Source organism: Heterocephalus glaber, unplaced genomic scaffold (assembly GCF_053883595.1).
Source record: "Heterocephalus glaber isolate CG9 unplaced genomic scaffold, H.glaber_assembly_v1.0 deba00001481, whole genome shotgun sequence".
Taxonomy (NCBI): Eukaryota; Metazoa; Chordata; class Mammalia; order Rodentia; family Bathyergidae; genus Heterocephalus; species Heterocephalus glaber.
The window spans coordinates 33,652,013-33,669,250 of NW_028258317.1; the positions used below are offsets into that span (position 1 = coordinate 33,652,013).

At 37.9% G+C, this 17,238-nt stretch overlaps 1 protein-coding gene and 1 pseudogene across 6 annotated transcripts in view; both read right to left on the bottom strand.

Moving 5' to 3' along the window:
- Positions 1 to 16,735, bottom strand: part of LOC147825898 (centromere protein Q pseudogene) — a 29,861-nt pseudogene extending 13,126 nt beyond the window's left edge.
- The window catches only part of Adamtsl1 (ADAMTS like 1), a 1,037,009-nt gene that overhangs the window by 214,746 nt on the left and 805,025 nt on the right, over positions 1 to 17,238 (bottom strand). For all 6 annotated transcript variants that reach the window (XM_087183424.1, XM_087183423.1, XM_087183422.1 and 3 more), the window contains one exon: positions 16,746 to 16,830. In XM_087183424.1, the coding sequence (XP_087039550.1) occupies positions 16,746 to 16,830 (85 nt within the window). The remainder of the gene's footprint in view (positions 1 to 16,745; positions 16,831 to 17,238) is intronic.

Sequence of the window (17,238 nt, forward strand, 5' to 3'; positions counted from 1 at the left end):
CAGGGTTGGGGGAGGCTTCTCTTTCACCTAAGCTGTTTCTGAACTTTCCTCACTCATTTTTGAAATTTTCCACAAATCTCTTTGTTATTCAAATAAAGATAAGTAACTTTGTCCCTTACAATAAACCCTGGGCTCAATAAAAAGGGTGGTGCTTGTGAATGCATCTTCACAGGGCCACAGAAGTATAGAGGAGAAGCAGGGAGATGTTAGCTAGGGACTACTGGCTGGATTTTGGGAAACAATGTGATTCTGAAAGCAGATACGACATCTGCATCAACTTCTCCACTTATAACGAGGGATTAATATACATTCTAACTCTCTTAAATATTCTCTAAGAAGATGAATGATGCCAGAGAAAGTCTAATCAAAACAATTAATACACAGATAGCATTTCCTGCATACCAAGAACTTTGCATATATTAACTTCTCAGGCCAACCCAAGATGTAGGAACTATAACTACACTCACTTCACAAGTGAGGAAACAAAGGCCTATCGAGTTCAACGACTTTCCTGGGTTCTACTGTTGTAACGAGGATCTAACATCACACACAGTAGTAACACTGTGCAGGCATGGAGGGCTGATCAGTAATTACATGGCTTTTTTTTACTTCGATTCTAGCAGGGTTATTTCCTTTTTGGGCCATACAAATACAGAGTTTCATCCTGCACCAACTCACATAGTTGGTGCTTGATTAACCTGGAAGAAAATACAACTTTAGGAAACTGTCTGTGGTTTCTGTAGCTGTTTTCAACATCCAGATAGAAATCACTGAAGAACAAGCAGTGATATAAAATATCTCATGATTTACCATGTAAGAAAATTCAGTAATATTTTCCCAAGTACTAATTTTGAAATCAAAACAAGATTCAAATGAACACTGTCATAATCTGCCGGGGGCCTGAGGGGCAACAGTAGGGTGAGTGTATCTGTAGAGCTGTCACACTGAGGTGGGTGATGATAAAGGCTGACATGGAGGAGAAATGAAAAGAAATCCACTGGACTAAAATTCAGTGTAAGGAGAGTAGGTGAGGGGAACCAGGCTGCCCCAGACATGGTGTCCCAGCCTCACCCCTGAGCCCAGGTGCGTGCCATCTTGGGAGAGGCTCAGACTGCAGGAGGGAGCTGAGCTTCAGTGGTGGTCTGACTGTGTGAATAGACTCAGAATCACTCTGTCCACCCCTCTGGCAAGAGATGTCCAATCTGGGGATCCAGAGAAGCTGAAAACAGAACAGGGCAGAACAAACTGTCCTGCACCCAAGCACCTGCCTGCTATAAAAACAAAAAAGTACTCTAGTGCCAGTGACATCAGGATGCACCCTCACTGTGCAAGAAGACAGTGCACCAGCCCTGCTAGGCAGTGGGAGTCGGGACAGGGAAGGCTTGGCCAAAGAGGACAAGGAATAAAGTCGCCCATTCCTCTCTCATGCAATGGGAGTGCTGTGCATTGGAACACTCAGTGCCTGTTAGGGTTTATGTCTAGATGTCCCCTAGAACTTCATCAGCTCATGGGTGGGGCTGTGGGGAGGTGACTGGATCATGGGGTATGACACTTATCAGTGGATCAGACCACTGATAAGTTTATAGGTGAGTGTGATTTGGGAGTTGATGCCTGCTTGGAGGAGGTGGTTACTGGGGTGTAGACTGGCAGTGTTCATCTCCCTCCTCTCTTGAGCCCTCTCTAGGTTTCCTCCAATGCTGCCATGGACTGTTTCTCCTCTGCCATGGTATCCTACCTCAGAGCCAGCTGGCTATGGACTGAAACCTCTATAAACTGTGAGCCAAAATAAACCTCTCCTCCCTTCAGGTGTGGGTGGCAGGCATTGTATCCCAGTGACGAGAAAGTAACTAAGACAGTGCTCTGTCCATGACTACCAGGAGGCTTCTACATGGACCCCAGGCAACTCTTAGCTGGGAACGGCAGAAGGCAGAGAAAATCAGTTCTGTGACAAATATGCAGAGCATAGCTAGGGAGTGACCTGCTAGAGATGAACAAAGTGGAGGCTCTCCTACTGTGTCTGCAAAAACTGGACAGGCCTGAGACAGTGTGAATCCTGTTCTCTGCCCCACACTGGCAAAGGTGGTGCTCAGCCCAGCCTGGCAGTGGCACCTGGAAGTGGCTGAGACAGATAAACAGAGGCAGACAGAGAGTCAGCAGATGGCACCTGGGCTGGTGGGTTTTTGGATATCAGGCAGGGAAAGCCTGGAGGGGACACATAGAAATGTGTATGACATTTACCCTCTCTATTGATGAAGCCAGCTGGATCTATGGAGGCTGGCAGGGGTCATGCTTGGAACATAGCTTGCACTAGGCACCTGTTCTCAAAGGGAGCAACAGCTCTCAAGGCTTTGTGCAGCTGATTCTCTGGCCCATACGAGGAAACTGCTTGGCTGCTTGAAAAAAGACAGTGGTGCCAGTGTAGAGGTAGCTATGGAAACTCTGGGTTAGTAACTTAACAACAGCGAGAAGGATTTGTACTTATTTCTATTGTGATTTTGGTAGTTGTAGTTATTGTGTCCTTGCTACTTTATTAGATTTTGGTCATGTTGGTTATGTTTTGTTTTATTGTTCTATTTACTGTTTTCATTTTTTTCTTTTGGTGCTTGCGTCTTTATTGGCATTTGTTGGTTTTTATACTTTAAGAATCAAAGTTTCCCCTTTGACCTGCTCCCTATTTTAGTGTTTCCTATTTACTTCCCTCCCTCTTCTTTGTTTCCTCTCTTCCTCATTATATCACCTTCTTGCCTTCGCCTTCCTCCTCTCCACTTATCCAACAGCATATACATATATATATATATATATAATGGGGGCCTGTATAAATGCACTAGAGAATAAGAAGCAACCAGTGCTCTAAATTAAACAGTACCATTCAAGAGGATGCCAGGGTATTCCTTAATAAAACTGAGCTTAAGGCTGGGGATTTAGCTCAGTGGTTTCGCTGCCTGCTGCACAAGAGCAAGGACCCGAGTTCGATCCCTGGTACCAAAAAACCAAACCAAACCAAACCAAACCAAAACTGGGCTTAGAGAATCCAAATAAAATTATCTACAAATATATTAACAGGTACTGACAAACACACAGCCTCCTCAGTCTCTAAATATCCCTCAACCTATCTGCACACCCCTTCCTACCTACACAAGTACTCTCTCAAGTGCCCCCAACTCTAGTGCTTTACCCAAACTATAAAAATGATTTCAACAGACTCCAACTTCCCGTTTACTTTTTACCTGCTGATATTTCTCTCACTCCCTCTCTTCCCTTTGACATACTCCCTTCCTCTACCCTCCTCCAGCCCCACATCCCAGATAAACCACAAGTAACAGCATAATATAGTCTACCATGTGTGTTAACAAAGGATGAAATGATCAAACATATTTTATGTTTTTGATGCTTGGATCTGTTGACATTGTTGTGATGTAGAAATTCTCTCCTTACAACACAGTGACAGGGTCCAAACCAGCCAAATTGAATAGTTGAAGTGGTAAACAATACCTTTGGATAAATAAAGTCAAGAATGCATCACTGGAAAACAGAACCTAACTAAAGAGATTCTCATATCAACAACACACTCTCCTCACTGTATTTGACCTTAACCTTTGCACAATATGGAATAAAATAAATAGCAACATGAAAAAACAAGGTAACAAAATGCCCCCCAAACTCCCAATTCTCCCAAAGCAGATCCAAGGGGCACTGATGGAGAGGAAAGCAAACATCAGAACACAAAAACACCAGCTGAGCTGTACAAAATTTAAAGAAGTAAAGAAACTGGGAATGTTCAAAGATAACATAACCAAAAAGATAATGCAGCTGTCACACAAGCTGACCAATGTGGTTACGGGAGAGACAAATACAAAATTAGAAGAGCTGACCAAGATGTTCAAAATGTGAAGACAAGTCCATCGAAGAAGACAAATCCACCAAAGAAATATACTTCAAGAGAATATGACAAACAGAAATCTCAGAGATAAAGAACTCTATAGAATTCACAAACAGCAGAAATAGCCAATGTGAAGTTAAGCTTTCAGAAATTGAAGACAAAATGGAAATAATGATGATTTACTTAGATAAGCCTTAAATACGATAAGAGAGCAAGAAAAATCCACCAACAGCTACTATATGATGCTAAGAAGACTAACCTAAGTCTAATTGGAATTAGAGAGAGATTTAAGGACAGTATACATAGAATAAAAAAATCTGTTTACAGAAATCTTTGCAAAAAACATTCCAAGTACAAGGAAAGAATGCAGCATTACAGGTAAGCAACATTTACAGAATGCCAAATAGCTACAATGAAAAAAGAAGCTCCCTATAACACATCAAGATCAAAAATCCCAGAAGTCCAACAGAAAGACAGAATCTTAAATGCTGTCAGAGAAAAATAAGAAAAAAAAATCGCATATAAAGATAAACCCTCTAGGACAACAACAGACTTTTCAACACAAACTTTAAAGGCTAGAAGAGGTTGGAGTGACATGTTTTGAACCCTAAACAAAAGCAATATATCCTGCAAAACTATCTTTCAAAACTGATGGAGAAATATGGGCATTTTATGACAAAAAACACATTAAGAGATTAATGAACACTAAACCAATGCTCAAAAAAAAAATCCTAGACATAGACAATGAAGCCAACAAAGCCAGATGAAATGAGTATATCAAACAAGGCAAACAGTTAAAAGGCAGAGGGGTGGATAAAGGAGCCAACAACAGAAAAAGAATGTATTGACATGGATAAGTCAAGGCCGTTCAGGAATAATTAATTCTCAATATAAATGACATGAACTCCCCAGTTAAAAGACACAGACTGGCAGACTGGATCAAAAAACAGAACCCAATGGTATACTGCAGTCAACATATTCATCTAATCCAAAAAAGAAATTCATAGACTAAAAATCAAAGGGTAAGAAACAATATTATATGTACCAGCACCCCACAAGAAAGCAGCAGTAGCAATTTTATTTTCAAACAAATAAAACTTCAAGATAAAACTGATTGGAACAAGCAAAGAAAGTCACTACATATTAGTTAAGGGAACAATTCAACAATAAGAAATAACATTTATAAATACATGCACTGAATTTTGGGGCACTTAACTTCATAAAACAAATATACCTGGACACAAGAGATCAAATAAACACCAATGCAATCATAGTAGGTGACTTCAAGACTCCACTTTCAGAAATAAACAGGTCAACTAAGCAAAAGATTAACAATGGAATATCAAAGCTGAATTACACTTTCAACAAATGGATTTAAGAGATATTTACAGAGTGTTCCACCCTAATACAAAAGAATATACATACTTTTCAGCAGCACACAGAACTTTTTCCAAATTAGATCATATATTAATCCACAAAACCTGCTTAAATAGATACAAAAGAATCAAAATCACCCATATATAATATCAGATCATAGCACACTGAAACTAGAAATCAATTGCAAGAAGAACCATGGAAATTTTACAAACAACTGGACATTTAAAAACACACTCTTGAACACTCAATGGGTCACAGAAGAAATCAAAGAAGAAGAGAAACAATTACTAGACTCAAATGTTAATGTCAGTACAACATACCAGAACCTATGGGACACAATAAAAGCAGTAGTAAGAGGGAAATTTATGGATGTCAATGCTCACATTAGAAAAACAGAGTGAGCTCAAATAAATAAGCTAGTGGTGCACCTCAGGTAACTAGAAGAACAAGAACAGTTCAGTTCCAAACTTAGCACAAGGAAAGAATTAATAAAATCAGAGCCAAAAATAATGTAATTGAAATGAAAAAAGAATCAATGAATCAAAGAAGGGGTTCTTTAAAAAAAACCAAACAATAGACAAACCCTTAAACTTAGCAAAAAGAAAGAAAAGACCCACATCAATGCAATTAGAAATGAAAAAGGTGAGTGCTGGGGATTTAGCTCAGTGGTACCACTGCCTGCTTTGCAAGCTCAAGGTCCTGAGTTTGATCCCCAGTACAAAAAAAAAAAAAAAAAAGAAATGAAAAAGGTGAAATTATAACAGACACCATGGAAATGTGAAGATCATTAGTAACTACTATGAAAAATTATACTCCAACAGATTGGAAAACCTCAAAGAAATGGACAGATTCCTAGATTCATATGAATTACTAAAACTAAACCAAGAAGACATAAAAATTTGGAACAATGCAATAACAAGCAATGAAATTAAGGCAGTAATAAAAAAAAATCCTATCAACTAAGAAAAGCTCAAGACCCAAGGAAATCACTGCTGAATTCTACAAGACCTGCAGAGAGGATATAATGGTAATATTCCTCAAACTCTTCAATGAAATTGAAAGGCAAGAATACTTCCAAACTCACTTATGGAAGCCAGCGTTATTCTGATTCCAAAATCAGACCTAACTAAGAAATAAAACTACCAGTCAATCTTTTTAATGAACACAGACACATACATCCCCAACAAGATACTGGCAAACAGAATGCAACAAATAAAAAAGATTATACATCATGATGAAGTAGGTTTAATCCTAGGGACCCAAGGATGGTTCAACATATGTAAATTGACACCTGTAATACACCACATAAAGAGAAGCAAGGACAAAAATCACATGATCATATCAATAGATGCAGAAAAAGCTTTTGACAAAATCCAATGTCTATACATGATAAAAACCCTGAAGAAACTAGACATAGAAGAACCTTATCTCAATCTGATAAAAGCCACTTCTGACAAACCAACAGCCAACATATTAGATGGGGGAAAAGCTGAAATCAGAAAGAAGACCACAGTGTCCACCATTCAGCACTCCTGTTCAGCATGGTACCTGACACATCAGCCAGAACAAGCAGGCAACAGAGAGAAATACAAAGGACACATGTAGTGAAGGAAGAAGCCAAATGATCGTTATTTGCAATGAAATAATCTTTTACATAAAACACCTCCCAAAACTCAACAAAATACTCTTAGAATTAAAAACCAAATTTAAAAATGCAGCAGGATGAAAGATCAATCATGTTCCTGTACACCAAGAATGAATCCACCAAGAAAGAATATGGAAAACAATACCATTCACAATAGCACCAAGAAAAATTAAATACTTAGGTATTAACCTAACCAAGGAAGTGAAAGGCCTCGACAGTGAAAATTATAGTACTCTTAAAAAGCTGATCAAAGAGGACTTTAGAAATGGAAAGGTACCCCCTGTTCCTAGATATGCAGAACCAAAACAGTCAAAATGGCCATACTCCCAAAATGGATATACAGATTTAATGCAACCCTAATCAAAATATCAGCATAATTATTCACATAAGTAGAGAAAATAATCCTAAAATTTATATGAATCAGAAGAGACCCAGAAAAGCAAAAGCAACCTTAGACAACAATAGCAAAGCAGAAGGCATCACAATTCCAGATTTCAAGTTATATCACAAAGCTACAGTGACAAAACAGCATGGTACTGACACAAAAATAAACACTGGACCCCTGGAACAGAACAGAGGACTCAGAAATCAACCCCAGACACATTGAACCACCTGATTTTTGACAAAGGGACCAAAGACATATGCTGAAGGAAAGACAGCCTCTTCAATGAATGGTGCTGGGAAAACTACCCACACGTAGAAGACTGAAGCCAGACACTCACCTCTCATCCTGTACTTAACGAACATCATAATGGCTCACAGATGCAAATATTAAAACAGAAGCACTTAACCTGCTGGAAGATAAAATAGGTGAAACTTTTGAAGTCCTAAGTATAGACAAAGACTTTCTGAATAGAAGTCCAATTGTATAAGAAATAACATCAAGAATCAACAAATGTGATTATGTCAAATGAAAAAGCTTCTGCACAGCAAAAGAAACAATCAAAAGAGTGAAGAGATAATCTATAGAATGAGAAAAAATTTTGCTAGCTACTCCTTGAACAGAAGATTACTATATAGAATATATATAGAACTCACTAAAATTAGACTCCCCAAAATTAAAAAACTCAATAAAAATCAGCTACTGAAATGAATAGAAACTTCTTGGAAGAAAAATTACAAATGGCCAATAAATACATGAAAAACTGTTCAATATCTCTGGCAATTAGAGAAATGCAAATTAAAACCACACTGAGATTACATCTTATTCCAGAAAAAAACTGCTACTATCAAGAAATTGAAAAATAACAAATGCTGGTGAGGCTGTGTGGAAAAAAGAACCTTCCTACATTGTTGGTTGGAATGTGAACGAGTACAGCTGCTATGGAATCAGTGTGGAGATGCCTCAAAAAACTAAAACTAGAAATTTCATTAGACCCAAGTATTCCTCTTCTAGGGATCTCTGCAAAAGAGTTAAAGACATCATATGACAGTGGTACACTCATACCCATGTTTATAGCGGCACAATTCAAAATAGCTAACTCTTTAGCTCTAGGAAGTGGCTGTGTGTCCATTCACAGATGATAGATAAAGACAGCATGGTATTATGCACAATGCAGTACTACTCTGCTCTGAAGAGGGTAATTTTGAATCATTTATAGGAAAATGAATGTGCCTTGAATCCAGAATGTTAAATGAAATAAATCAGACACGGAAGTTTAAATGTTATATGGTTTCTCTTACACGAGAAACTCAAAGTATAGATAAAGAGCAAAATAATCTGTCAAACATTAGTTTACATCAACATCTTCCTCTAATCTTCTCATTTTTTCATGTATTTTCTAATATTTGTGCATTACCATACCCTATCTTAACTACTCTGACATTTTAGCTCAGAAGTGGATGCAGTTCTAATGATAGCAGAAACTTGAGAATTCAGTGAGTTGCTTCACTCCTTTTAGAATCAACAAAGAGCCAGGGATTTAGCTCAGTGGCACTGCGCCTGCCTAGCAAGTGCAAGGTCCTGAGATCGATCCCTGGTACTGAGAAAAAAAAAAAGAATCAATAATGTCTCTGCTGTGTATACCCAGACATCAATTGCCATTTCTTAAGAATGGCTGGCTCACTTGTGCAGTTCACAGCTAGAAGGCCAGTGCTCAATATTTAGGGCACGGTTCTGTTTCTCTGTGCCAAGAATGCACCAACAGCTTCTCGAGGCAAAGGTGACTGGGTCACTTGTGATACTGACACCTGTTGCAAGCAATAGCACTGATCAGGTGTTTACAGGTGAATTTAGCTCCTGTCACGCAGATGTGTAAAGAGGCGACAGGTCCAGTGCCCCTTAAAAGTACACTACATACATTGCTGATCATAAAGCTCATATCGAGCACTCTGCTGTACAGAGAAGATAAAGGGTAAGTGAATTTGGTAGATGGGGAGGCCAGGAAGTGAGGAGCTGGGAATGGAGGTGTCCAGACTGGTGAAAAGTTCGACTTCCCCGGCCAAGGTGGGGCTCTGGCTCTGCCCTACGCCAGTGCTTTTTTATTAGTGCCTGTTTGTGACACATAATGAATATATTCATTGTGGTACATTGATTCATAGCCATCTTGCTTCTTCATCCTTTTAATTTACTCTTCTATTCCCCTCCCTCCTGCCAATTCTTGAAATTAAATGCTTTTGTGCTTTACAAAAATCTGATAGTCCTAATACTCAGTCCTGTGTAGCATGAGCCCTGATTTTGTTGCTTTAATGACTCATAAATACTGCTCACATTTCTTGATCATAGACGAGATGACTGCCGATTCTTAAGAAAGAGATGTTTCTGTACATTCAAGGTATTCCTTATTATTTTCCATGGCCTAAGACGTAATCAAGGAAACATAATGTAGGCATCTTATATTGAGACTATAAATAGCACTATCTGGATCAGTTGCTGATATTGGTTCATTACATATTATTTTGGGAAATATAAAAACGTATGTCACACAGTTAAGAATTCTGGCCACTGTTTTAAAAAAGGATGAATTCACATTTTTAACCACTGAGTTAAGCCATCCACATTCTCAGATAACTTACAAGGTAAAAATATGAACTAATATGAACATATGCCTAAATATTATATATTTAAACACTATTTTCATCAAGGTAAGTGAGGTGTTTAGTGACTACAAGATCACCATGGTGACTATTAATCCTTCTTTCTGTATCTAAATTCTTGTGGGCTCTGTTCACATGAATGCATGTCAGAAATTTCCTTTCACATATTGAATTGTCACCATTGCTAACCTGATGCCATCTGGCATTCAGCTAGTACTTGCTACCTTCTGCCTACTTGCATTTATCTTTTTCTCTTCTTTCTTCCTCATGGTTAACACCAAGGTTATGTATGGCAATACATTTAAGGGCTGAATATTCTGTGAAAACCCCCAAATGGCTTCCTAACTGTAAAGCTATTGACTGAAAATCTCCTAAGAGAACTAAAGCTTTTTATTTAAATTGCAACTATTTTATTTTACAAATACCTTACAAATAATTTTTGATATATTTAAGTAATAATGTATTTATATATAAAAGCTTATCATCATATATTCTAATTGGCTATGGGCCACTTTGTCTGGCTTAGCATATAATCCCTTTTTGGGGTACAAGAATCTGCTTATCTTGCTGCTGTCTGAGAGACACATTTTGGTAATTCCAAATTTGTTGGCTTTTTTGGTTTTGTTTTGAGACAGGATCTCATTATGTAGTTCAGGCTGGCCTTGAACTCACTAGGTAGCCCAGGCTGTCCTTGAACTTGCAGAGATCCTCCTGCCTCAGCCTCCCAAGTGCTAGGATTACAGGCATGTGCCACCATGCCTGGCTGTCTGCCTTCTTTGGTCTCTCAGTACTTTCTACCTTTGGTGGCTGGTTCTCACACACGGGGTCTTCTCAAAACAGTTTTTTTTTTTTTTGGTTAGTTTTAAGGGAATAAATGTGCTTAGATTCCTTTTTAGTAATTTTCTTAAGAGTATACTTTGATGACAGAAAATAAATATTTAAAACAAATGAAATAAAAACTTAATGCCAATTTTAAAGTTGAAGGAACCTGGAAAACTTCAACTATCGAACAAGATTAGGGAGTTAGGTAAGGGTAGGGGCACTTGGGGATTTCTCAAGCTCTGCAAAAGTAGACAGAAAATGCAAGCTCTCAGCTACAGAATGAGTGACGGCAAACACTCTGCTGTTTATGCTGTAAGCACTGCACATGGGCACGTCACACACACAATGTCACAGTATCACGACTCCACTGTGTCAACACAGGTGAGCTCCCAAAAGCCGTCACAAACTATCGGTTCATAGCTATTCCTGCCGTATGTTTTAGGGAAATAACTGTGGTACAGCAATATAAATATTGATTTTCTAGATTTTGTAACTGCTAGAAACAGTTTTCAGGACTACATTAGATGCTAATGATAGGCCTATGCAGGCCAATTTTAAAGTGCATATTAGAGGATAATAAATCCTACAGAAGCTTCAGCCTCTGTAACATCATAGGTTACCAGTTTCACAAATTTATAAACATTAAATTAATAGGAAATAATATTTTAAAATTCTCTTAGAGGCATTTAGTTTCTTACAGCCTTCTTCGATGAACACTGACATGTTATTTGTCTGGGATGAATTATGAAGAACATCCAAGTCTTTCAGAAGAACATTCTGGTTTTGAATTAATATCAAAACTTCTTTCTGCAGTGTGGGTGCTTTCAGACTGTGCTGAGAAAGCTCTGGGAGAGAAAGTATGTTACATTGATCCAGCTAAAGCATCTCTTTTGCCTTTTCCTCCTCTTCCCCTATCTCATGTGCCAGAATTTCAATTTTGTTTTTGTTTTTTAGACTGAATATTCCCAGTCACTGACTCTGCAGCCTGTACTATTTTATCTATTTCTTCCTGCGATAATGCCAGACCTTCTTCATTATCTCTGTCTTGGGTTCTTTCCATTTTCAGTCGACTTGTCACATTAGTTAAATATTTCAGCTTTTGGGGAGGGGCTTTCAGGGTTTCCCACAGTTGTAGCAACCTTTTCTTCAGGCAGTTGGGATGATACTGAATTTGTTCTTTTTCCTTAATATTATTACTCAAAATTGCTATTATTACTGCTTCCATCATAGTTTGCAAATGGTCCCTCACACTCTTTCAAAGAGGTTGCTAGGTTTTTCTCTTGTTGGATGCTATCTTTATCTGCTTTAGATTAATATGATTTGTTTGTCCCTCAGAAGACATGTGCTTTGGATGATTTTTACTTCTTTTTATTATTCTTCTAACCTCTTTCTCTGACAACTCCACTTCTTCATCATCAATTTTTCTTTTTGAATTTTTTTTTAATTGTTGAAACTTTTTCTTGGAAGAATTTGCTTTTCCAGGCATCTTGATCTAAATAGTGCAATTATGATGCTTTTAAAAAACTCGACTGATTCTTCTCGAATGTGTCTGAAAACTGCACTAAGAGGAATTTGTGCCCAAACAACCAAAATGCCACAGGAACCAGATCTGAAGCTTTTTAAAAATGTAAGATTAAGGCACAAGGGCTGCCCAATCCTCCTTTGGGAAGATGGCATCGTTAAAGCTTTGTACCTGGTGAATGCCAGCCATGCAATGAGAGACGCTGGGCATGAGGCTGTGTGGGCTCACAGGGCCCCAGTAGACCCCACAACCACCGAATTACTCTGAACCCCTGAAGAGCTCCTAGCAACCCCAGTGCATCTGGAAGAGCTAGCTTTCCTGAGTGCACAGTCAGCCCTCCTTTCTCTACCCTGGATTCCTCGGTTTACACAGTGGGATGACGTCTGGTAGGAGAGAGGAAGAACACTGAATCATTTAGTCCAGTTCTTTTTCTTAAGCCTGGCTGTCTTAGAAAACATCCTCCTAGGGGACAAGTGGTCTTCCACGGCCTGTCAGTGACCTGAAGGAGTTAAGGAAATGCAGTTTCTTTCTTATCCCATATCAGAAAAGGGTTTGGAAGAAGCCCTATTGATTAACCTCCTGTTCAGTAAGAGTTCTTTAAATGGCCCAGTGATCCCCACTGTACTACTTTTCCTCAAGAAATTAAGTCATCAAAAGGGCCACAATATGTACTTGCCTCTGAATGGTGGTGATGTTTGTGCACAAATTTCAACCAAGTCAGAAGGTAGGTACAAGCAGAAGAAAGAGAGGGGAGCTCTGTCAGTCATTTATTTTAGATTCTCCCTGACTAACAAAGGTAACTGTGATACCACATTGTAGTTTTGACACAGCAGCAAATAAAAGAAAAATATTTTTCAGTGGCAACAACCAAGTAGCCTTAACCTTGCATTCAAATAATGTATCCTAATTTAACATCACTTTCATCAGTCTGAGGCAAATTTTAAAAAGTCATACTTGGAACAGAACCCGAATCTTAATCACAGAAGTCTAACCACAAGTTCCCCGGTATTAATTGGTTGGCAAAGATTTGTATTGATTCTTTAGCTGGCTCTCTGTGAAGCAAGATCACTGTAGTGCATTTATCTATAGGACTGTCTGACTGATGAGCTTCACTGACTAAAGTGCCTCCTCTGCTTAGTCCCAGTTTGGGGTTTGGGTCTTACTCATATTATCTTGTTCAATGGGACAGATAAAAAATAACTGGCTTAAAGATTCCTGCCACTTTTGGTCAGGAAAACCAGATGAAAACCTGTGTTTGAATCAAGGCAAACCGTAGCCAACAGTGAAAAATTGCTTCAGAGGGTTCGACTCCCCAAAATGGGTTAGGAAACTATTTTTGCACACCAAGAAAACACATTCACCACAATATTCCTACCTTTGTACCACAGGATCAAATACATCATACAGAAACCATCTTGTTTTTTGGAACAAAACAATTAATATCTGAAGGTATTTTTGAACTGAAGCCACACCATTATATGAATCTATATCACCACGCTGTGGTCCAATCTGTATATGGATTTCAGTGCTTCTAGCAGACTGATATCTGTACTCATATATTCTACACTGTGTTTAGTTTAGTGGAACCACAATCTCAATACATTTTTCTGTTTTACAAAGTTTTAGTTACTTCTTGGCAGGTCATCTTTAGTCTTTTATCATAGTTTTTTTCTACACATAACTTACAGAGGTTGCTTTCCAACATATTTTTGGACAGAGTGCTAACACATCTTTTTTTCTTACATTTTAGGGTTACTAAAAATATCTAACATTCAGTAAGGGCATTTCCATATGCTAAAGACTTAAGTATAGTGATTTTCTTGTGTTGTTTAATGAGACAGGCTGTTGATAATATTTTCACTTTCCATCTGGGAAAATAAATGATATTTGCTGCTTTGCTGTAGAACTCATCAGTGTTAGCTGGAGCCAAGGCAAGAGATAATAGTTCTGGACAACAGCCCCCGCCTCACTGCAGTAGCCCAGAAGTGACAGCCATAGCTTCAAAACATCATCATTTAATCTAAGCGATGTGAGTTTCTATGGCAGGGAGAAAGGAGAAGCTTGCTGACAGTATGTCATATTTTCATTATACTTTGGAGAGTAATTATAGGTTGTTATTCACATTTAGCAACTGATCTATGTGGTTTTAAGAAGAAGGCATTAAGACTATACACAAATATGTTTTTAAAATTCAAAATCAGTTTTTAAAATGTGACATTTAGGGCTTTTCCTAGGGTTCAGTGCACCAAACACATAAAATGTATTAAAATGTAGAAACCATACACCTTGCATTCTACAGCTGCCATTTATTTCATTTTGGCATAAAAGTAATTGTTGTTCTGAACATAATTGTATACATTTCCGTTATGCTGAAGTCCAATTACAATCTACTTTAATTCAGATTAATCATGCCAAGATGGCAATTCCATTACACTAAGAGTAAAATTTAATAGTCTAATACATGGCTACAGTTTCAATGGCTAAAACTATGTGTTTAACTACTTGAGAGCTCTTATTAAGATTAAAGTTAAACAAAAAGCATCTTAATCAGATCTTTAGTGGAAAACACACATTACATAACATGAGTGACCACAGCCTACGGAATGCTTTTGTAGAAGCTTTCAACTCAGAAGTATCTACCAGCAGGAAAGGAATAAAACTATGAATATAAATGTTTTCCTCATTTTCAACTTTGTCTATTTATTTTGGATGTTCTGTTCTTTAACAGTAGTCAGAATGCAGTGTTCTATAGATAGGAGTGTGGTTTAGACTGAATGACAAGATACAGTGTACAAGAAGAGAGCAGATAGTTTAAGTAAAGTAATCAATATTTGGTTTTAAACATATTTAACCAAAGGACACAGATAAGGAATAAATAGCTCCAACAACATGGCATCTTTCTGTATTTTAAGTAGGATGTTGGTGGATTTGGAGTTAGTGCCCCTCTAAAATGAACTGCACATTTCCTCTTTAGGGATAAGAAGACCTGTCAAAATAGCACCAGCAAGAGAGAAAGAGAATGTTTCTTTCTTATAATCACTTAAAGGTTGCATTATGATTTTTAACCACTGTCTTTCTTTGAATGTTCTGCCATGGTTAGTTGCTTTTTGTCAAAGAAGCAGAAAATACTGCTGTAGTAATTTTATAGTACAGAAATGATTTATATTTTGCTTAGTTATCCTTTTATATAAAAATGTGTTACTTAATATATGCACTATTTTTATGTAAAATTAAGTGACTTAATACAATTTATTTACAAATCCCCTTTGGTTATTTTATATGTCTGTATTTTGGTATTTTGTTGAATCTCTTGCTATTTTGATTAAGATTCAGAAGAAAATTTGTGTTATGGGAAACCACATGACAGACAGAACTCAGAATGAATCTGAGAAAATTATGTTATATTTAAATTTATAGATTAAAGTGTTCATTTTTATCTCTAGTAAAATTTAAACTATAGGTCACATTTGAAGACCATTTCATATTCTACATGCTGTGCCATGAGCTCCTAGAGGGTAGGTAACATGCTGTAAGTACCCATGACTAACACAATCTAGTGAATTAATTCATCTAGAAAAATTTCAACCTGAGAAATTGCTTTGGTCATAAATGAAATTTCCCACTAAACTATAATTTTTTATCTGTAGAAATAATGCAGCAGCCAGGGATTTAGCTCAGTAGTTTCGCCAACTGCTGTGCAAGCTCAAGGACCCGAGTTTGATCCCCAGTACCAAAAGAAAAGAAAAGAAATAATGCAGCAGATATACTTATTAGTGTTTTCCAGGAGAACCAAAATATATTGGTCAATCAATCTGAGTTTGTCTGTCTTCCTTGTTTTCTATTCTGAAGCAGCTGACAAATCTGCTCCTAATGGTCTTACAAACTTCATGGCTGTGATAAAATTGAGCAGGTATGGGACCAGGAGCAAATGAAGCAAAGACCTGGGTCTTCCTGGGTCACCAATTCCACCAAGAAAGGTGGGAGGAAAAGCTACTAAGCTCCTTTTGTGCTCAGATAGATCCCACTTACCCTTTGCCTTTTATGAATGGCTAGAAGATGCTAATGCTAGGACACAGGAGCATGGAAAGCTGCCCAGGCTTTCAACCACCCTGACTCTATTTTCTAGCATCAGATGCAGGCTGGCCTTTCTCACTTTGGTTTCTTGCAAAGAGAAAAAGGAGGGTCAGATTTTGGAGAAGAGAGCAAGCATTCCACCCGCCTTTTCCTACTTCAGGCAAAACTGAAAAGTACTTCAATTCAAACAGGATGAATCTGAGAAAATTTGAAGTTGCCTTTGAAGGTAAGTAAAGTTGTAACAAACACTTTGAAACTGACACATCTCTAACTGGGGAACCACAAAGGCTCACCTTGCCTTTGGCAAGATGATTGCTCCTAATTCAGAACCCACGAAAGCCAGAGCCAGTAAGGCTGCTGAAAGAACTGTCTGTGTTTTCAGAACTTACGAGGGCTCTTCGGACACAGCAACTCCTTCTTCCAGCTCTTGGGCTTGCTTGAACCACGGCAGCTTGGCCTCCACTGGGAGTTTCTCTGAGGAGGGAGGCATGCACATGAAAGAGAAGAGTTTAGTGCCAATCCAGGATTCTAGGGAAATTTCTGCTATGCTCACAGATCTTAGTATTGTACTAAACCCAGAAGTTATTATGTTGATAACTGCAATTAATAAGTTTTAAGATGAATTGCTGCTTCCTCTGAGGATGATGGTTTTATCAAGAAAAGTGGAATTAGATTTTTAGAACGTTTAATAATACTAGTTTCTGTATACATGCTTCCTCTTTATGATACCGAATAGCAAAGAAAAGTCCTTTTACTACAAAAACTCCAGGAGGACCAGCACAATATGCATGTAAAGAATCATTGAAGCATCTTTCACACATCTTAAAATAAACACAAAATATAATCTTTTTTTTTTTTTTTGCGGCACTGGAGATCCAACTC